At 37.5% G+C, this 23,244-nt stretch overlaps 1 protein-coding gene across 1 annotated transcript in view; it reads left to right on the top strand.

Moving 5' to 3' along the window:
• The window catches only part of LOC107591257 (catenin delta-2-like), a 162,157-nt gene that overhangs the window by 100,360 nt on the left and 38,553 nt on the right, over positions 1–23,244 (top strand). Inside the window, exons 6-9 of the mRNA XM_016280372.1 lie at positions 3,096–3,213; positions 6,804–6,989; positions 11,338–11,511; positions 15,298–15,448. Of these exons, the coding sequence (XP_016135858.1) occupies positions 3,096–3,213; positions 6,804–6,989; positions 11,338–11,511; positions 15,298–15,448 (629 nt within the window). The remainder of the gene's footprint in view (positions 1–3,095; positions 3,214–6,803; positions 6,990–11,337; positions 11,512–15,297; positions 15,449–23,244) is intronic.

Genomic DNA, 23,244 nt, shown 5'->3' on the forward strand with positions numbered 1-23,244 from the left:
ACACACAACATATCAGAGGGTATTTCTCACACTTTAAAAAAAAATATATATATATATATATATATATATATATATATATATCCAAATGTATTTTTATATATTATATAAATTTGTATGTATAAAGTGAATTTATTTGTGTGCGTGACTGCGTGTGTGTGGATATTTGTTTATATACACACAAAAATTATTACAAAATTTGTCAAATATATAGAAATAAATACATAATCAAATTTTCTGATTCTGCACAGGGTCTGTAAAATGTACTCAAAATGATCTCAAATAGAAAACAGAAACTGTCCATTATCCATTTATAGGAGTATTGGTTGATTTTTGTAAGTTTGACAAGAAGCCAATGACAATAATCTCCATGTCTGACACTATACACAGCTTGCATGGAAATCTGAAATTGTGACATTACTTCCTATTGTGATTATATAAAATTCACAATTTTTTGATGTTATATGTTTGGTCTCTGGTGTGTTTCTTCAGTGGGAGGGATAGCGTCCTCATGCCCCAGTTGCTGGATGTCATTTCTTCTGCGCTCATCCTGATTTGTTCCATAATAGCAACCACATGCTTTTCCCTCCATCTACGATGGATCATAAGAAAAGGGCGACATGACTAATTAGTGTGTTTGTTCTCACACAAGCACATTAATAACTGCCATTAATTGCCTAGAATGCAATACACAAGCAAAAAAAATAAAGAATGGATATCAATAAGCTCACATCCCCCAAGCCACCCAATCAAAGAGAGATAGACCTTGGCCGGTACAGGAAGTGCCAAGGTACCTTTAAGAGTTATGACTTTGTCTACCTAAGCTATAATTCATATTAAAGATTTTTTGATATACTACCACATTCAGGTTTCCAATGCCTGACCCTCATACACATCCAATGATTTGGCACGTGACTCATTCCTCAAGTGTGTCTGTTGTAATGAAATAGTAATTTCTTCATTCAAATGAAACATGTCTGTTGTGACATGAGTGTTTCTGTAAGCCGTGCCTCCTCACATGACTTTTTGATGAAACCTTGCTCAACAAATTGGATGAAACACTTATAGGTCTTAAATTCCAAAGCTGGTGCTGTCAAGCCTGTTGAATATTTAATGACATAATAAAGCAGGGCCATAAAGGAACTAAATAGATAAGTTTGTAATTCAAACGCTCCATATGCAGGCTAAATTATGTATTTCCAATGCCTTTTCAGGTATATTCATGCATTATAGAGGAGGAGGCGAGGCAATTCTAATAAATGATACATAGCAATTGATTCAGTTCTGGTGAATATAGAAATGTAAATCTTGCATGGTGTAATGTATCCCGTTTCCCATTACAGTTGATGTGAGTGAATTTTTCTTATTACGAGTGGGCCGTTTTCCCTAAGGCAGTTTCATATGGTGTGGCATAGAGACACACGTGTGTCATATTCTTTCGGTCCGACACACAAGGGAGTTTTTAGCTGGAATCAAACCGTTTTCAGTACATTGATATGATGTGGAATAAAGCCTTTAATAGAACTATGATTTACTGTTATTGTGTGTCTAATAGACATGTGGATGGAGTTTTAATGCCTGCTGTTGTCTCATTTGCACAGAGACATTGACTGCATTACAGCAAGTCCTAACCAGGCACAACAAGCAATAAATCTTAAATGTTTTTGTCCTAAACAGCCGTGACCACAACAAGCAACATACATTTTGTTGTAGTAGTCTTTTATGCTCACCAAGGCTGCATTTATTTGATGAAAAATACAGTAAAAACAGTAATATTGTGAAATATTATTACCATTTAAAATCACTGTTATCTATTTGAATATATTTTAAAATGTAATTTATTCCTGTGACGGTAAAGCTGAATTGTCAGCATCATTACTCCAGGCTTCAGTGTCACATGATCCTTCAGAAATCATTCTAATATGTTTTGTTTTTGTTTTTTTTATAAAGGCCTTCCTGTCCCTTTTTGTAATTTAAGTTTAAATATCATTAAATAAAAGTATGAATTTCTTATTAACTAATTATATATATATATATATATATATATATATATTCAGTGACATATATTGTTGTTTCTTATGCATTTACACACGTGTGCCATCGAACTGTTGTATAAAGGCAATATCACACTCGTAGCAGTGCGATATGGCTGTATATCGGCACGCTGTGATTACCTACGGCACTCAGCCATGCCGACATACAGCCATATTGCACTGCTATATATATATATATATATATATATTCAGTGTAATATATAAACATATACAACATATATGCATATATAAAATGCCAAATAAAAGCAAAAAATGTCCAAATTGAACATAAAACATTTGGTTGCTAATTATTTTAATTCTGTAAGAAAATATATGGAGAAACGAGGGCAGAAGGCAGGCATTGAAAAAGTCATATGACCCTGCTTCAAGTTATGTGACTGAATAATTTGTTCAAATGATTGTCTACTACTGCCTCCCAAAATTGTCAAATGATATACTGTCGCTGCACACACAGTGAATTCTCATTGGTCCCACAACCGCATTTTAAACATCAAATATGTTTTGATAAGCCAATCTGATGGGATCTGTCCAATTGTACAGTGTTTTCACTTTCAGCGTGGACAGAGAAATTGCTGGAAACTTGCAGCTGTTGTATCTGGTTAGAACAATGTTTGTGTTTGTATAATAAGCCTATTACATTCGTTCCTCGTCCATATTCAGCAGTGTACATCTGATTGATTTTTTCAATAAACAAAATAATCAGTATCCTTATTGGATTATCCAATTGAAATGATTCCAATATCCATTTCTTTCTCTCCCACTGTTATATTGTCTAAAATAAACAGTCAGATATCTAGCAGTGTCAGTGTTCCTCCCCCTGAAGACTAATAGATTCATATATTAATACATGTCAGAGGTGGGAGGTTTGGAGACATTTGTTTGAGCGACTCGTGAAATGTGAAACATTTGCATTTTGTTTGTCACAGTGGTACGGTGTAAAGCGGGTTGAATGCCCAGAGGGAATCTGCACCCGTGTGATTGAATCTCCCTGATTTAATGCACTCATCACTGACCTGTGCTTCCCTCTCTCCATCTCTCTCCCAGGAATGTGAGTTCGGCAGGAGAGGAGGCTCGGCGGCGGATGAGAGAATGCGAGGGTCTGACTGACACGCTGCTTTTCGTCATCCAGACTTCCCTCGGAAGCAGCGAGATTGATAGCAAGGTACACTTTCCTCCTGGGATCCGTCCATCTCTCCCAGAACTTAAAGGCAACCTGTAGTAAAAGTTTTTACGTCTGTGAGTGTGTGTGTGTGTGTGTGTGCAACAAATAAACAGCTCTGTGGTTGGCTGCTCTCTGAAGGTTGCAAAGGCTCGCTCTTCTAAATGGCGTTCTTTAATCATGATTTAACTGGCAGCTCTCCGTCTGGCCCAGCGTGCTAATAGCAGAGCGCAGGGGATGCATCCGTCCTAATGAGAATTGAAGAGCAGAGCGTGTGGATGCTGGAGCGTGGCACAGTTCTTTCCCTCTGGTCATTTTCAGACTTGCGAGCATTCCAACTTTCCCACAATTCCTGCGGTCTGAATCCCCCCCGCGGTGCGCTCTCAACCACCTCTCTTCACAGTTTCCAAACTCACAGCATGGCTAATAAAAAATAGTGTACTTGAATTTTTTGTAATATCTCTTCAGGCTTTATAGGCTGAATGTAGATGGTTAGAAAAATATAAAATAAATAAATAATTTCACTCTCCGTCATGATGTTACAAACCTGTATGAGTTTCTTTCTTCTGCAGGACACAAAAGAAGATGTTTTGAGAAACATCTAAATGTCCAACACAGTATTGGACCCCATTGACTGTAACTGTATGGAGTTTAAACGTTTTTCAAAATATCTTGTTTTGTGTTTCCACAGAAGAAAAGTCATACGGGTTTGGATTGACATGAGTAAACTGATGAAAGATGCTTCATTTTTGAGTGAAATATCCTTTTACCTCTTTCCCCACCAGCGTTTTTCAAAAAAGTTGCCAGCCACCACCAGCATTTTTGATCATTTTCACTAAAATTTCATGGTCCCCAGAATATTTTGTGGTATGAATATCTGAACATGCAATGCATTAAAAAACTAAAGAATAGAGCCTCTACTTTTAAACAAAAAAATCTGTTGTATTCTTTCTTCAAGCGTTATTTTTTATCAACTCTTGAATGTATGCAAGTTTCATAAAAAAGCAAAATTATGAGCAAAAAGCTGAGAAAATCACATTTTTATCAAATACAACATCTGGATCATATTCAGTAAGAATCTGAAGAATACTCTTCTGTCAGCACCCCTAAAGCTTGCACAGTCCTTTACCACTTCCTAGATCGACATTTTACTCGGCCACATTAGGCAGTTTTCATCTATGTGCTATTTATTGTTGATGATCTTGTTATTTTCCATATGCATAAGCTTACATATGAGATCGCTCATTTCTGCGTCTTCCACATCTGTGTTTTTGATCCCACTTTATATTAAGTGGCCTTAACTACTATGTACTTACATCAAAAAATAAGTACAATTTATTTTTTGTGTTTATTTTGTATTGCAAAACACTTTTGCTGCTATTGAGGTGGGATATGGGTTTAGTTAGGAACCGGTTTGGTGGTATGGGTAGGTTTAAGGGTGAGTTAAGGTGTAAGGGATAGGTCAACAGAGTAATTTTAAATGTAATTACAGAAAATAATTACAGATGTAATTACAAGCAGGTATTTTTTTAAATATAAGTACAATGTAAAAACATGTATGTTCACAGAAAGTGTGTTGGACCAAATGCTTAATTTAAATGTAAGTACATAGTAGTTAAGGCCGCTTAAAATAAAGTGGGACTGAAAAATTTGTTTGCCCTTTTACCTTAGAGAACATGTAAAACCAAAGTATACTTTGCTTTGTAAAACTGGTAAGCTAAAAACAATGGCATAGGTTTAATTTGAACATTGGTGGGCGCTATATTAAAGGAATAGTTCTCTCAAAAATAAAACATCTGTCATTAGTTTACTCATCCTCATGTCGTTCCAAACCTGTAAGATGTTCTTCAATATATTTGGTTGTATAATGGGTCCAGTATTGTTTTGGACCCCATTGAGTCATTCTTTAAACTATCTTCTTTTGTGTTCTGCAGAACAAAAATGTATACTTTGGTTTTATGCATGTGTTGCTAAAAATCTGATCTCCGGACTCTTCTCGTTGCTCTCAAAATACAGGTCAGAGCAAAAAAACGTCAGGCGTATTGAAGCACTTGAGTTAAAAGCACACCAATAAGCTAGTGGACTTCGCCACACCCATTTTACTGCGACCTTGCGAGAATTTCGTCTAAATGTAAAAAATACTAATTCTGTAAGTGCACCTCCAGCCTATGGTTACACCTTTTCTTCTTCCCTATACATGTCCATTTAACTCCTTTTAGAGCACTAAGCACTCTTTTTCATCCATCAGTGTGCTTTAACACATTACAAACACTTAAAAAAGCAACCGCGACCATTTTACCCATCACACTGGCTTCGAAAAAGGGCAATCATACTAATCACTCCAATTTCTTTATGTGTAGTGATTTGCCCAGAGCTGTTTTCGCCAGGTGTTGGCCCAGCAGAGCTATAATTGCTGAAAGCACGCCGCCCATGATCTTAATGTGCTGTTAACCTGCGGTTGGTCAAGCTCCCTCCTGTTGACTTCAACATTTAAAATGGGGACCTTGTAAACTGCTGCCAGTAAGAGAGATGGTGCTGCCCCAAATTTCACCAGGTGCGATATTCATTATGTAGCACATTTCCGGGAAAATTTCAGTAGAACTTGTTTTGTTTTCCTCAAAAACCATGGAGAAAGCAAGGTCAGCCGTGTCTGGGTTTTTGTAAGTCAATATGTTTCTGTACATCTGAAATGCCAGTGCATAATTCTCTGAGTGTTTCTCTGATTACAGTCATTATTTTTGTTTGTGCAGGGCATGGTCCTCCTCGTTCCATAATAGGGAAAAAAAGAAAAACATGGAAATTGAGAAAAATGCTTGTTTTTCATCATCATTTTGCGAGCATTTATTTTCTATTTTCTGCTGTCAAGCATTGTGCCTGCTCTGCTGTGTCTCCTTGTAATACACTGTTAAATGGAGTGTGAGCCGATGGATTTGGCTGGTCATTTTTCCCCATCTGCGAGTATATCCTTTAATCACATTTAAATGGGAGACCGTGTCAGACATATAATTAAGTACTTTCATATACTTAGTGCCAATGCAGCCTACACTCTCCCAGCACAACACTCAGAGAAAGACGGAGACAGAGGAAATTAGAAAGTTAGATGAAATGAAAGAGAGAAGGGGTTTTGTTTAATTTTTTCCAAATATAAATTTTTACATTTTACTTTATTTTTTATATTTTACTTTATTTTATTTGACTTTGTTTTTTACTTCAACAGTCCTTTAGAGAAACTGATTTGCAGGCCAAATTTCGGGATAAACTACTAAATCTTAAGAGGTTGAATTTAATTTTGAACTGAAATTAAATGAAATCTTGCAAGCCAGTAGTTTGAGACGCCTTCTGTAATGGCTGCTTTTTTCTGAACATTTGCTAATCGTTATGACGGTACAAGAAGTGCATTCAGGCCTGTGTGCGTGCGTGCGTGCGTGCGTGTGTGTGTGTGTGTGTGTGTGTGTGTGTGTGTGTGAACAAATGTGTGTTTGTATGAGCTGAATAGATGAAGTTTGGCCCCTCTGGCCAGATGGGCTCTATCAAGAGCTCAGTGGTGCTAGACTAATACCTGCCCAATATCTGTCTCTCTCTTTCTCTGCCAGACCATAGAAAACTGTGTATGCATTTTGAGGAACCTCTCCTATCGGCTTGCAGCTGAAACGTCTCAGGGACAGCAGATGGGGACGGACGAGCTGGATGGCCTCCTGTGTAGCGATGCCAGCGGGAAGGACGGAGAGACCTCAGGCTGCTGGGGAAAGAAGAAAAAGAAGAAGAAGTCCCAGGACCAGGTAGGCCACCCGATGCATCATTTACAGGCATTGGTAGCCCTCACCGGCTGACAATGACTCTTAACACACTTTACTTTGGAAATCATAGTCCAGAATATAGTGAAAGAGGCTATTTGAAGTCAACAGGAAATCAAGTTGTACATTATTACCCTTATTTCCTCTGTTTATACTTGTTGCCATTCTTACTGTATTTTCAACTTTTTTTATTTATTGTGTGTATGTGTGTGTCTGTCTGTCTGTCTATCTATCTACCTATCTATCTGTCTGTCTGTCTGTCTGTCTATCTCTCTATCTATCTATCTGGCTGTCTGTCTGGCTGTCCGTCAGTCTATCTATCTATCTATCCATCTATCTGTCTGTCTGTCTGTCTGTCTATCTCTCTATCTATCTATCTGGCTGTCTGTCTGGCTGTCCGTCAGTCTATCTATCTATCTATCCATCTATCTGTCTGTCTGTCTGTCTGTCTATCTCTCTATCTATCTATCTGGCTGTCTGTCTGGCTGTCCGTCAGTCTATCTATCTATCTATCCATCTATCTGTCTGTCTGTCTGTCTGTCTATCTCTCTATCTATCTATCTGGCTGTCTGTCTGGCTGTCCGTCAGTCTATCTATCTATCTATCCATCTATCTGTCTGTCTGTCTGTCTGTCTATATGTATGTATATCCCCTAATTTTCACTTATGTCACATTATGGAAGTAAAATAAGTTGTGAACGTCATTTTGTGTTGACTGGCTAGAGAAAGGGGGCTTTATTTCATAATAAAATGCTTCTCTGCTTTTGAAAGAGATCCCAGCAAAAAGTAGGCATTTCATATCAAAATATTAATAACACAATCAGCATATTCAACTTCCTTTTACACCCCTCGTTGCCTCAAAATAATCCCAATTTATGTTTCAGTTCGTTCCCCAAATAACAGATTTATACGCCGCCCTTTTATCAATTACTTCCTCTGCAAACATAACATTCACCACCTACACAGAGCCGCACCGTCAGACAGTGAGTTTCCCCAGTGATACGCTCTACGGCTGATAAATCTCAGTGTTTGTGGGCGTCAGACTAAAGGAGGGGGGGGGCAAAACCCAGCCTTTTTACAGGCGACTCCTCCATAGCAGAGGAAACTCTTCGTTAATCTCACGCAGGAAAAGTCAGCTGGGATCCTCGGTGCAGACGAAGAGGGGGAGCGTGAAGGTGGGAGAGCAGTTGTGTAACACAACTCCCTCTGGATATGTCCCATTCCAGTGGAGCCATAAAGCTAATAGCTGGTGATATACTGTAGCCACCGATAGCTGAATATAATCCTCCTAAACTAAAATAAAACCCGCGTTTGCTGCAAAAGAGATGTCCGTCACAACAACCTCCACTTGCTACGTGCCTAGCAAGAAGCGGTAAAACTTTAAAAGCAGTCAGAGTCGAATAATACATCAGAGCTATTGCTCTGTTGAGATTATGACAGCATAGACTGTTGTATTAAACATAGCGTGGGGATGTTTTGCGTCGTCTTTTACATTTGAACATTCAAAGATGTATTTCCTTCATTCATTACCTCAAAACCCGTACATGAGTTTGCTGATCTGTTTTAGGATTCAGTCAGATGTGTCTCCTCCAATCAGATTACAGAAGGAAGGAGATGCAAGGATACCCGAGTCATCTGTCTCTGCCTGTTGGACTGTAAAGAGGGCTTTTTCTCCCCATCACCTAAGGTGCCCTCTCGTATCATGTGCCGGACCTTCTCCTCAGCCGAGACGCTTTGAAAGAGGACACCTGGGCCTCCGGGCAACAGAAGGCTAATGTACTCCGTTAAATCATTTATCACTAAGTGGCAGTGAGGTAGCCCAGGAAACCAGAGCGTGCCGCCGCCGTGGCTCTGTCGGGCAGGGCAGTGGCATTTAGCATAGCTAATCGACTGAGAGGGGAGAGTATGTAAACCAGAGCAATTTCAGCCCACCAAGCACTGATACCCTTCTTTGAGTTTACTCTGAGAAATGGAGCATGGAGCACTCATTATGCTCAAAGCTTGCTGACAGGAAAGGGCGAAGAGAAAGTTTTTGACAATTTGAGATGCTGTTTTACACTCTGATAACTCAGAAGAAGCATTAGGATCACATTGTCATTTTTAGATTGAGGGTAACTCTCGTTTTTGGTTTTTAAAAGCTGTAAGAGTAGCATTTAGGCAGATTTGACTCATTTTAGATGCCCAAAAAGACACATATTCTGAAAATCTATCTGTCTATCTATCTGTCTATCTATCTATCTATCATCTATCTGTCTGTCTGCCTCTTTCTGTCTGTCTGTCTGTCTGTCTGTCTGTCTATTGTCTATCTATCTGTCTGTCTGTCTGTCTATCTATCTATCTGTCTGTCTGTCTGTCTGTCTAATATCTAACACATTTTCTTTCTTTTTTTTACAAAATGTCTTGATTTTTTAAATTAATGTTAATCATCACCTGATATAATAAAATATATATTGTTAAATATAAATAATAAAATTATATAAATGTATAAATATACATTTTTTAAATATAAAAACATGGGTCATTCCTGTCATATTTTCTGTAACTTTTCTTGTCAAATGACAATAAAATAGCTACCTGCATATTGGTTGCACAACTCTCACTTTGGCAGACAAAAGTTCTCCAAATATTAATAATATTTGAAAACTATTTTTAAAACAATCTCTGAATAGTTACACCACAAGTTTACATCACCTGTATTAATTTTTTTTTTTCAGAAATTGAAAACATGTTCATCATTATTTTTTAATCAGTTGAAAGATTTGGACGTATACGGCGTGTCTTTGACCCTGATGCCATCTTTAGCAGGCACCTTTTTCATTGATAAATTATGAAAAGTTTTGACAGCGGTTGTGTAAGACTGAATGTTTGCAAAATGTTGCCCTCACTGTTTGCATATAGTGAAACAACAGATTAAACCAAGTCTCCTCTCAACCTCTTACCATTTCTTCTGCGTTCACCGTATGGGAAGAGCAGCAGCCTCACGGGGCTTCTCCACCGTCCAGCAGTTGATTGAACAACAGAGCCGCTCCTCCGAGCAGGAACGGGTGGAGATGAAAACAGACTCATTAATAATGAAGGGAGAGTGAAGCTGAGTGCCAGAGCTAGTTTAAGATGCTGAGGTATTTCACAAGTTGCTCTGCCTAAAAGTAGGTCAGCCTGTGAGACCAGCACTTTTCAAACTGACTCACCCACACGCCTCAAATGCAGACTTACAGCTCGTCATTCCTGCTCGGTTTTGGGTCTATTCAGGCCACGATTTGTCAAGAGATCTCCTCGTGTGGTGTTTGTGTGTATGTGCAGGGGGTTACATTTGCCTTTTGACCTGTTCAAAATGACAGCGATTTTATCTCAGGAGTTCGCCAGGTCGCTGTACTGATGGTTGCTAGTAGGCGGATACCTTAATGTTATTGGTGGTCATAGCTGTAGAAAATCTGATAAAAAAAGAGATAAATAAAAATGAAAGTTTTTCTTGACACTAAAAGTGAACACTCTGGAGGAGAAAGTGTTTGTATAATATTCAAACTGCAGCAGTGCATAGTATATAACGATGAAGAGAAATTATTATTAATTAATGAATACGACTTGCTTAGAATAATTTCTGACGCAGTTTTCCTTGTAGCTTTTTTTATTATACTGACACACTACTGTTCAAAAGCTTAGGATCAGTAAGTAAATAAAAAAAAAATTCAGCAAAGCTGCATTAGAATAATTAATAAGTGACAGTAAAAGACATTTAAAATTTTACTAAATATTTATATTTCAAATAAATGCTCTTCTTTTGAACTTTCTATTGATCAGTGAATCCTGAAAAAAGCATTGTGATTTCCACACAAACAAGTATTACCATTTACACATATTTTTCCCAAAAATGTTAAGCAGTAAAACAGCATTGAAAAAGAAATGTTGCTTGAGAATTCTGAAGGATCATGTGATTCTAAAGACTGTAATAATAGCTACTGAAAATAGTGAGATTTGTTCCTCAAACTAAAGTGTGACCGAAAACAGTTCTTTTAAATTGAATAATATTTACAAACATTACTGTTTTACTGTAATTTTTAACAAATAAATGTGAATACACTTTTTTTCAAAAACATTTTTCAAAACTTTTGAATGCTAGTGTATATATAAATCATATTGAAGAGTAACATCACATTAACTTTAAGTCAGACTTTTCTCACTGTTGCTCATTGAAAATAAATCAAGTTGCTTTGTCACTGCAGATTTATGTCAGTGTGAATACTGCTTCATAAGGATTTAGATGCTGATGGCGATGGATTTTGAGTGTTTTCCTGTCTGACTGACTTGTTTTTCATGTCACATCTTTGTTTCTGTAGTGGGATGGTGTGGGACCGCTGCCAGATACTGCTGAACCCCCCAAAGGCATTCAGATGCTGTGGCATCCATCGATAGTAAAGCCCTACCTCACCCTCCTGTCTGAGTGCTCAAACCCAGACACGCTGGAGGGGGCCGCCGGGGCACTGCAGAACCTGGCTGCTGGGAGCTGGAAGGTAAGCCCTACGGTCAGTCACCTTGTGTATGTATCTGTCTGTGATGGAGATATGGCTTGGGATGCAACAAATATTCTTTAAAGTACAAGTAGATCAGCTGATGATTATGTGTCAGCATTCATTGTTGATTTTGCCTTTGGATTTAATTGTTATGACTCTATCTCTCTGTATTTTAGATAGATAGATAGATAGATAGATGGATAGATAGATAGATTGTTCATTTATTTATTTCATTTAAACTTTTGGTGTCTGTCTGAGGGCAAATGTTTACTTGCTGTAGGGTTAGGGGTCGTTAAAAACATTAAAAGTATTTAAAGAATTAAAAAATTATTAAAATGGTTAATCATGCATTTTTTTATAATTTTACATAGTTTTATTTTTAGTCATTGGTAGCTGTCTAAGTGTAAGCCATTGTAGCATTGAGGGCCTTAAACAAAAATAATTTAATATTCAAATAATAAATATCTGTTTATTTATTTATTTTTATGCCTTTAAAGTATGACAATTCAGCATGTGGCATATTTATCTGACCTTTTTTGCTAGTATTTTCCAAGACTGTTTTTTTTATTTTAGATTTAATTAGATCGTTTAGATTTGCCTTTTTTACGATATGACAGTTGAGAGCAGACAGGAAGTGAAGTGGGAGAAAGAGAAGGGGGTGGGATCGGGAAAGGTCCTTGAGCTGGGATTCAAACTCAGGACGCCCGTAACGCAATGGCATTATGTCAATGCACTTGTCCACTGGGTTATCGGCACCGACGAGACAGTTTTCTTTTGACTTAGTCCACCTAGCAGAATGATGCCATCATTTATCTGACCTTTTTTGCTAGTATTTTCCAAGACTGTTTTTTTTATTTTAGATTTAATTAGATCGTTTAGATTGCCTTTTTTACGATATGACAGTTGAGAGCAGACAGGAAGTGAAGTTGGAGAAAGAGAAGGGGGTGGGATCGGGAAAGGTCCTTGAGCTGGGATTCAAACTCAGGACGCCCGTAACGCAATGGCATTATGTCAATGCACTTGTCCACTGGGTTATCGGCACCGACGAGACAGTTTTCTTTTGACTTAGTCCACCTAGCATCGGACAAACAACTGCATAGCAGAATGATAAAAACCACGCAGAACACCTTAGCATTACACTCTGGTACCTGATATGTTTTCTTTACTTGTTTTCACTGAAGGTTTTATTCGCTGTTGTCAGGATCTACATTTATTGAACGGTGCAAGAAGAAATAGTGTAAAATTGCATTTTTCTTGACATGAAAAGACTTGCTTTCATCAGATGTTTAAACCAGTACCAATCTCCCTTTTGGCCCCTGCTTCTCTCTTTGTTCTCACATCCTTTTCACCATCTCTCAGCGACAAAAGCTTTTTTACCTCTGTTGCTCGAGAGCGCTAATCCACCTGATGTGCTCTGCAAGATCAATACTCTCAGATGGAGACAGATGCAATGGGATTGGATTGGTTTTAAAGTCTCATAACAGGTTTAGACCCCCTTCAAGAAGTTAAATGAAAGTGGCGTCCCTGCGACCCCTCTCCACACCTACAGGGCAACAGGTTGTATATGTGTCTGCTGTTGGGTTGAGTTTGTTGGAGAGACAAACGGGAAAGTAAAAGAAAGCGAGTCCAGTTCCCATAATTGGCTGCTCTGTTTGTTCATCTAGAAGAGCTGACATTGAGCCCTCGTCTAATATGTGTGAACTAAGCTCTCTGTTTATGTTTTCAAAGTCCATCTCGGACAGTGGTATTATCAAATCCCATGCTGTGTGTACTAGGAAATGGAAACAAAGCCCTTAGCTTAAGACAGATCAAAAAAACACTCAAGCGTGAAGAATGCTTTCTCATAAAAAACTCCTTTTCAATTAAAGTTTCAAGGATATTTCTTTTATTGCATTACTTATAATACAAACATAAGTTTTAATGAACTGTGATGTTGATTTTCACTAAATGACAGATTTACATTTCCACACACTCATTTTAAGTGCCATTTTTTCTGTTCCTAATCCTAGTAAGCTGCCTCTGTGATGTACTTTGCCTGATTTAACACAATTCCAGGCAATTTGATTTTTAATATACACCTGTGTGGAGCAGGATTTTGGACCAATGAGATTTCACCACGGATGGCAAAACGCCACAGAAATAGAAACTAAGAGACAGACTAAATGCTCTGTCACTCGTCGCTTGTCAGACACCATATTAGCCAGCATCCTAACTGCAAACGAACCTCACAAGTGATTCATTTGAAACACTCTACATAGGCATAGGTTACTATGCAGTATGAAAAAGTATGGAATTTGATATTTAGTCATTTCTAGTACTGGATAAATATGAAAAAAGAAGTATGGAATGGAAAAATATTTGTGTTTCCAGGCTATTGCTCCCATTCTATTTTCTAAAACACATAAATGAGAATTTAAAAAAATTAATTCATCACACAAGCAGAGTGTTTTTCATGGTGTTGGAGCAGTGCAGCTAAAAGTTTAGTGATTGTTTATCACAACTGAATCAATTCATGGTGCATATTTTCATTATGCAAAACTGTTTGTCTTTGCCATAACCTCTTTCGGACTACACTAAATGAATGAGCATCCACGTCACTCAAACTAGCAACAGATAAAGGGAGTACGCAATCATTCAAATCAGACTGTACTTTGCTGTTTGGTGATTATGCAACATCAAACCATCATTACAGTATTGATGTGACAGAGGTGAATATATGCAGGTCATAAAGCGTTTTAGGTTTGTGTGTGCTCAAGAAAAACAATGTATACCGTGAAAGAGGCTTTACTAATAGTTTTATTTATTTATTTATTTTATTTATATCCGTTTTTTTAATCGGTGCTTTTCAATCTTTATTTTGAAAGAAAATAATACTTTCATTCAGCAAGGATGCAAAAAAAACATCAAAAGAGGCAGTAAAGTAATTTACAAACAAATTCTGTCAAATAAATGCTGTTCTTTTGAACTTTTGTTTTTTACAACAAAGAATCTTGGGGAAAGAATGTATCATGGTTTTAACAAAAATATTTAGCAGCACAACTGTGATAATAAGAAATGTTTCTTAAGCACCAAATCAGCATATCAGAATGATTTCTGAGGGGTCATGTGACACTGAAGAATGTAGTAATGATGCTGAAAATGTAGCTTTGCCATTATAGGAATAATTTACATTTTAAAATATATTAAAATAGAAAACAGGTATTTTAAATTGTAAAAATATGAATTTGAAACAACTTTTAATTCTTTAGTGAACCTATGCTCTGCTTACTAGGTAGGCAGCTTACAAGGTTTTGGAACAGAGCCTCTCTGTCATTGTGTTTTTAACGCTCTCTTTTTTTATGCACACGTACAGAGGTCATCAGAAATGAGAAATATGAGGGGATGCCTGCTGGGCCATATGCTGCGGTCTCCCCCATTACAGCAGAAGTGCAGGGTAGCAGAGAGTCTAATCTGAGCTGACACTCGTCACTGATAAAGGCTGATCCCACAGCTGGGGTCATACATAGAGAATGTCAGAGAGCTAAAGCTCTGAGCTAGTATTACTCTTTCACTGTAACCTGGGGAGTGTGATTACACTGTCAGCGGGGTGCTGATCCAAAATGAGACACTTTACAGGCATTTGCCCACATGACATATCCAACTATGACGATACACTTCATGGTCTCCTGAAAACTGCTGAAATGTAGAATTATATATAGCAAAGTGGCCAAAAGGTGTTATTTGTCATATTTAGCGACTTACACCTGTTTATTTGTGTGTGTGTGTGTGTGTGTGTGTCTCCCCTAGTGGTCGGTGTACATCCGTGCGGCGGTGAGGAAAGAGAAGGGTCTGCCCATCCTCGTGGAGCTGCTGAGGATAGACAACGACCGTGTGGTGTGTGCCGTCGCTACCGCGCTCAGAAACATGGCCTTGGACGTCAGAAATAAAGAGTTAATTGGTACGGCCCTTTTTTCCCCTCTCTTGACTGTCGTCTTTTATTTTATCAGCCACTATGATTCACTTTGTTTCAAATGGTTCAGATCCATTGGATTTGTAGAGCTCAGGGTTAACAGCTGTGGTCTCTTTGGCTTCTCTGTAATGAAGTCCAGTCTCTTATGTTTTAGCCAGTGTGGTAAAGAGGACTGTTCGTTGCTCTCAGCTCAAAGGAAGATAACTGTCATTTTATTATTACACATTTCCTGGCCACTCATGATTTTAAATTGTCTAGCAGGCATGAGGCTGCACTTGCACATTCTTGGCAGATGGCTTTTGGGCAACTGTTTATATGCTGTATATATTTTTGGTTTTGTTTGGGGTTTTTGGATTTTCATTGCTGACTGACTTTACTTAAAGTGACATGCAGTTGCATTTGTGCATGGAGGCTACTCAAAGGGTCTTTCCAAAGTGACTGTTTGATTTTGATTTTTGTTTTTTTGTTTTAGTCTGGTTTGTTTGTTTTGTTTTTGAGTAGCTGACTTTTCTGAAAGTGACATGCAACTCAAAATTGTTTGATTTGGATGATGTTAATCCGTGTATCATTCGATCATTAGTTTTTTTATTTAATATTGAAAATAGAAAAATTAGAAAACGGCTACTTTTTCATTTTTTTTTTTCGTTTTTCTCCAAAAAACGAGAAACGACAATTCAGCTTAAATTTTCGTTTTTCGTTCATGGGTGGAAAAATGAATAAACAGCTTGAATATTTGATTTCTACATGTGGGCGGGAATTAAACGCCCCTTTCTGCTGATTGATCAGCCGAAGATCAAACCGTTTATCTGCAATCAGATAAAATATATGAAGAGTTTGGTTCCAAAATGCGATAAACGCCTTTTTTTTTATTTTTTTTTATGAGTTTCCGCCAAAATCAGTATTGTATCTAGTCGGTATTGAAAAGTCCGTTTTTAATTTTATTCTGTTATTCTGTCATGTTTTCTCCCTTTTTTTCCAAAACGCGATATATCCGCTCAACCAATCACAGCGCACCATTCCACGCACTGTCAACGGTAACAACCAATCACAGAGCACCATTCCACGCACTGTAGACAGTAATGGCGGTGCTTTGAATACACCTGGCATCCTAGTTTTCCTCATCTATTTTGTACTTTGTGATCAACAAACAAACTTAGGGCTGTACAATAAATCGCACGTGATTGTCGTGCGCATCTTGTCAGTAAAGCCGGTTCTGTGATTAATAGTAAATCTCCATCACGGGCTTTCAGATGGAGCGGCATTTAATACACAGAGCCGTAGATCACTGCTATATCGTGTTCATAATCGCAGATGAGTCACATTCGATTATGAACGTGATATTGCGTAGCTTGTCAGTGTAAGTGTTTTTATTAATGCCATTAATGTTTTTGTTAATACAGCGTAGGCTATAGCACTAATCAAGTAAATGAATGTAACATGACAAAGATGAATGCACTTTTGGAAGTTGAATGTAAGGGAAATGTCATTTTGGCATTTCTGTGGTTTAATGTGAAATTGTTGTTCATGTATGTTCATGAATTTGAATTTTTATGTTATTATAACCTAAAGATGCTATGTGAAAGTTTGAAACAGAAAATAGTGGTTTTCATCTTGCCACTTTCTTGGTAAAGAAAACACATTTTTACTCAAATTAATCCAAATGGATTTATAGCGTTTTGGAACCAAACTCTTCATATCTTTGTGTAAGATTTTCCAAATGTGTACACACAACGCAGTTAAGCCCTGCACCCTTCAGCGTGCTCACTTCAAGTGCTCTGTCCTTCAGAATGAGTAGAGCATAGCTATGTTCACTTTCAGTGAAATTCGCCCAATATCTTGTTGAGTGGTACTTCATCACGTTTCCACTGTTTAGGACAAGATTAACATGGAAGAGATGAGATTTTCATCACTTGGTGCTCTGCGCCGCACTAGGAGTGCTCAATGTGAGGACAATGTGTTTTGTGACTTTCATGATCACTGCTGACTAAGAATTAGCCTTTTCTGTTTCTGTAAGCACACAGTGCAAGTAGTTCCCTCATTGTTTACGCTCAGTGCAGAGGTGAAGTAAGTCAAAGTGACTCCGTACTTATTTAGGATAGTATAATTATACCTCTCCTTCATGACTACATCCACTCCTGTCCATAATTTATATTGTTTCCACTAAACATGTGTCAGAAGCTTTGAGGTTTTGCAATTGGGAGTTGACCTTGCCTTCATACAGAGATGCAGGTGTTTGGCATTACACTGCTTCTGAATTAGACATATTAACGAGTACATGACACAGCATCACCAGGCTCTGTCTGAATGACAGGAAGTGGTCCGCCGTGGTCCCCGTTGTGGCATGTTGACCCGCCGCATCAGGTGCTTAATTAGAGCTTGTTTTCTTCCTTCCTTCATCCCATCTCACACTGATTCACACCATTTGAAATTCTCCCAGTGACATCACCGGCAGACTATTGATCTCACCCGCTAATAAACGTGGCTTCCCTGGTGAGTCTCGCCGTCTCCATGTCAACGGCTCCCCAGTCTCGTTCTACCGCTGGTTTTAGGCTCCCCAAACAACTGGTTTGCGTTTGCCACCTGGAGTCCGCCTAGATTTGCACATCATCCAAAATCATTTTAGATTATGCAGATCACATTGTCTTCATTATACATTGCCATGGAAATGTGCTTCCTGTCTTTGTAGATTTAGCATGTTTCTCAATGTATTATGCAGAAATAACTTGCAATACAGTACATGTGATGCTCACATAAATGTATATTTTTATCAGATTACAGAGTCTATATAGAGTACATTTAAACTCTAAATTGATTTGTATTGACAAGTGTGTGCAGTAAACACAGTCTGTGACTGGCGGCTATTCTCACACTTTGTATTTTTAGACAGTTCAACATGGCCATCCATCAAAAGCTTTTGAGAGCCATGAGCAATAAAATCACGCAAGGTCCCTCTTTTTGAAACTTCTCCCACAGTCTCTTCCTTTCATCCGTAATTATTTACATGTTCGATCACTGAATCTATATTTGAGCTCATTTTACATTTAGCTCAGGGATGGAAACTGGGCACATGAAATGCATGTAAATGGCCAATTCAATCCTACCATTTGATCATGTATTAAAATAAAGATTGATTGTTTGTGTAAATGAATTTAACAGCCTAAGTTCAAAGCATCAGCCTATATCCTGGAGCTTTGATACTGTATGCTTATAAACAGCACATTGCAAGATCATAAAATTCAGATAATTTTCTTTGGTGTCAGATGCCTTGTTTTTTTATTTTTTGGGTCAATATCACTGTGGGGTGCCTTTTGGTGTCCTGTACATAACTCATTTGCCATGATATCTTAACATAAAAATGACTATGAAAGGGTGTGTTATATTAGGCTAAGTTTTTATATTCATAACAAAAGCATTACTTGGCTCTTTAGATACATTTTCTAGATTTTTTTTAGTTTTGTGTAAGAGGATTTTTTGTCTCTTCAGTGGCGGGAATTTCAACAGCTGAGGTGAGTAAGTTGGTGACTTTTCAATTGACAAATTTTCTTTGTATGACTTTGCTTACTTGCTTTGCCAAAGCTTAACATGTCCACCCTGTCAGCATTAAATATGCCAGAAGTGATTAGAATACTGTATTTTCAAAATATGTAAGTTTAAATATACCAAATTCTCTTCAACAACCAGACTAATTATTTAGCTAGTCACAGTTTGTTGTAAGCTAATATGCTAATTGAAGCTCAAAATGTCCACCCTGTCGGCCACTTAGACTCATGACACACACATGATACATGATAGGGTGGACATAGCATTCATTTGTAGTTAATATTGCTAAAATGAATGGCGGGGGGGTATATCAATGTGATTGAGGATGTAATTATATTATTTATTATTATTATATTATTTTTTTAATAACCCTGTTTAGGAAAGGGACATCATACCTTTCAGAAAATATAATTTGCATCTTAATTTTTCAATGAAAATGTATATAACAGTAATATATATGTCCATGACAGGGTGGGCATATCTTATGGTCTATGCTTCGAATAATGGCCCATAATTATCTAAAAAAAATGTGTGAGAGCTCAGCTAATATGTTTCTATAGTACTTGAGTGTCTACTATTTTTGACATGACATAAAGCGAATGGGAAATTAAAACCAAAATATTTGAGTATTGTGAGGGTTGAAAGGCACTCTATGGTGATTATTGACCCTTTTATTTACTTTTACTTTTTTTACATGAGGTTAAAAGATAATTAATTTTGATGCATTTGAATTAATTTGGGTTTTATGTGTACTTTTGAACCTCATTGACATTTATAGACCCTGAGGTACAGTACAAATGTAATCTCTGTTTCTGCTTTGACCTTTTCTCATTTATACTTATGTTTCTTGCCTTTTTTGTTGCTCTTCCTATATCCAGGATTGAGGTTGATGACATTAATGCTAAGGAAAGGCGGGAGAGAGAAGCACTAACTTGATCTTCTTGAGAGAGAGTATTTTTCTTTTTTTTCTGTTGTTATTATTAAGATATATTTTTTTATTAAATATCTATTTTTTATATTTATGTAATTTCTTTTTTTGTGTGATTATTAAATATAATATATATCAATGTTTCATTTTTAATATATAGTATACAATTTAATGGACTCTAGGAAATATTTTGTTTATTGGCAGCAGGTTTGCCAGGTCCCAGAATAATTGACAGCCCAAAACCAACTTTAAAACCCACTCAACAGAAGTCAGGACTAAAAAAGACCAATTTTCCAGTTGACATCTGCAGGGATTTAAAATAAACAGTTAGATTTTATGAATCCTGTGCTTTACATTTTATTGGGAAGATTTTAGTTAGACTACTTAATATGTAGTATGTGAATATTTCACTATATAATCTGTATTTTATATCTATAAAGTTACTTATTTTATTTATACGAATAAATATGAAATATGAAAAATATGAAATATAAATGTTATATTTAAAATATGAAATATAAATATTAATAACACTATTACAAAATGTTTTTGCCTTAAAACACATTGACTTCCCAATCTTTTAAAAAACTTTTTTTCATACATTAAATTTAAATTCTTTACATCATTATTAATAGCCTACATACTTTGTTCTCTTTGCTTCACTCTTTTTCTTTACACATTCACTCTTGTTTTATCTGCACACAAGCATCAGTGTGCAATCAATTAACCTGCCTTGAAGTTCCTGATGTGAACAAAATATCCAAATGTTTTTAGTTTTTGTGAGTTCCAGGGGCTGAATTTTAAACGTGATGTATAAAATCCCCCAAGATGCTGTTTGAGGCTTCAACATGCATTAAATCAGGCGCAGCAAGCGTGAATGAATGCAGATGCACGTTAAGGATAGCATTGGATAAGCAACAGAGTAGTGTGATTTGTAATCGGAAGGGCTCTCTAAACTTTCAGGTGGCAAAACTTGAAATAGGAGGGTATTGGTGTGGGCATGCGGACCATGATGAGACGCGTTCTTCAGAGGACTAGCAGACAAAGCTCGGTGGATTTGTTGGAAATGTTTGAAGTTGTGCTGTAACTTTGAGAACCAGCTTTACTGGGCTTGTTTCAAAGGTCCAACATTTCAGTTGATGGAGAGGGATTTGAAAAGTTCTGATCCATCATTGAAAGTTTCATCCAGGATTTGATGTCTGACAGACTCATATTTGCCGCCCACCTGCACAAAGGATGAGAAAAGAGGGGATGTGCTCGACGGACTGGCCTTTAGAGAAATAACTAAGTGTGTGTGTGTGTGCGCAGCTGTGACCAATCGCCTTCCTCTCTCGCTTCAATTTGCAGCCAATCTTCCAATCTCTCACACGCTCCCTCATGCATCCGTTTGGTCATTTTTCCATCTTCCCTTCCTTTATCTGTTTCCTCTCTCTTTCATTAGGAGATTGCCAGAGGTGTCTCGAAGCAAAAGAGCTGCTTTATAATAATGACACCAGAAAATCACCACTTTATCTTTTCTGTGGCCAAATCCAGCCGTTCAATCCATCTCTCTATCTGTCCCGGCCGCCACTCCACAAGGTGGCTCTGTTTGAAATTGCAACCATAGGTCTTTTGCTTTTAATCTAATATGACAGACATCAAACGCGGTAATAGAGAGCGATATAAAGCCACGCTTGAAAGCCACGCTGCTGGACGTTCTCCTCATTTCCGATTTAATTTGCTCCCTAACCTTTAAGAATAATTTTGTTTTAAGGTCTGTCTTCGAATTCTTTGTTGTTTGTACTTCTCTTTTATGTCCAAGTCGGCTATTTTCTGCCAATGGGGTTTGAACCTGCTGTTAGCTTCGTTAAAAAAACCTCTTTGGATCCATTTAAATGTTATTGCAGGATAAAGGCTCACAGAGATGCTGCCCAAAGCCTTTCACCACTGTGTGACCCTCAGGCCTTCATGGAACGTTTTACCAACTCTCTTTGAACTCCGACTGAGAATATTAATGCCCTTCATTTTATTCGGATCCACTATATTATGGAAGTATATAATGCCATTCCCCTCATTATATGCCTTGTCAACCACCAATACATGTTCTTCCCAGAGAAATAGAGAGATGTTTGCTGCTTAAAGTATGCATGTACACTACTATACAAATGTTTAGGGTAAGTTTGTTTGTTTGTTTAAGAAATTATTACTTTTATTCAGCAGCATTATAGATAAATTGATGGAAAGTAAAACTTTGCATTGTTACAAAAATATATATATTTCAAATAAATGCTGTTCTTAAGAATTCGGGAAAAAATATTACAGTTTTTGCAAAAAATATTCCACAAAAAAGCAGCATACAGTAACTGTTTTTGACGTTAATAATAATAAGAAATGTTTTCTGAGCAGAAAATCAGCATATTATAATGATTTCTGGAGGATCATGTGACACTGAAGACTGGAGTAATGATGCTGAAAATTCAGCTTGGATCACAGGAATAAATTACATTTTAAAATATAAAACAATTATTGTAAAACGAATTGTTGAATAAAGTCGTTATTTTTGTTTTCTTTGCATACAAAAAGTACTCTTGTCGCTTCATAACATTACGGTTAAACCACTGATGGCAAATGGACTATTCTGACGATGTCTTTTATGCTTTTCTGGACCTTGACAGTGTAATTGTTGTAACCAAACACAGCTTTGGACCCAAAAGCAGAACACAGACTAAAAAAATGATGCAAATAATTAATTTATTGCCAAAAGTCAAGCAATACAATCCATCTCTCCTTTGCTGTTGAGGATTGGCTGAGGTGAGCTGGAAACCAAACAGACCAGAGATATGTTGGTAGAGCAGAGAGAATGTTGATCGGGCGTGGCAGGCAGAATGCAGGATAACTGCAGGTGGAGTGAGGTCCCTTATGGCGCTTTTCCACTGCATGGTACAGCACGGTACGGCTCGGTATGGTTCACTTTTTGTGGGTTTTCCACTGGGTACAGTACCTGGTACCTGGTACTTTTTTTAGTACCACCTCGGTTGGGGTTCCAAGTGAACCATACCGTTACCAAAACGTGACGTGTAAACTCTGCTGATCACGGATTGGCCGGAGAGAATCGTCACTACCTGCCTCACTGAACTTGCGACACAAACACAAAAGAACCGCTAGATTTAAATCAGCACAGCCATCGAAGGATCGAATGCAACTGTTTTGAAAGAGCGCACTTTTTTTTAACAACCAAAAAGTTTTGTAGTCTGTTGTGGAAGAACAGACGTTCCTCTCATCGATAGCAGAGGAGCGGATCCAGCGAGAGCTTGGTAGGGCGATGCGGAATGAAAAC

This window comes from Sinocyclocheilus grahami, unplaced genomic scaffold (genome assembly GCF_001515645.1).
Source record: "Sinocyclocheilus grahami isolate Dianchi unplaced genomic scaffold, SAMN03320097.WGS_v1.1 scaffold139.1, whole genome shotgun sequence".
In the NCBI taxonomy this organism is placed as follows: domain Eukaryota; kingdom Metazoa; phylum Chordata; class Actinopteri; order Cypriniformes; family Cyprinidae; genus Sinocyclocheilus; species Sinocyclocheilus grahami.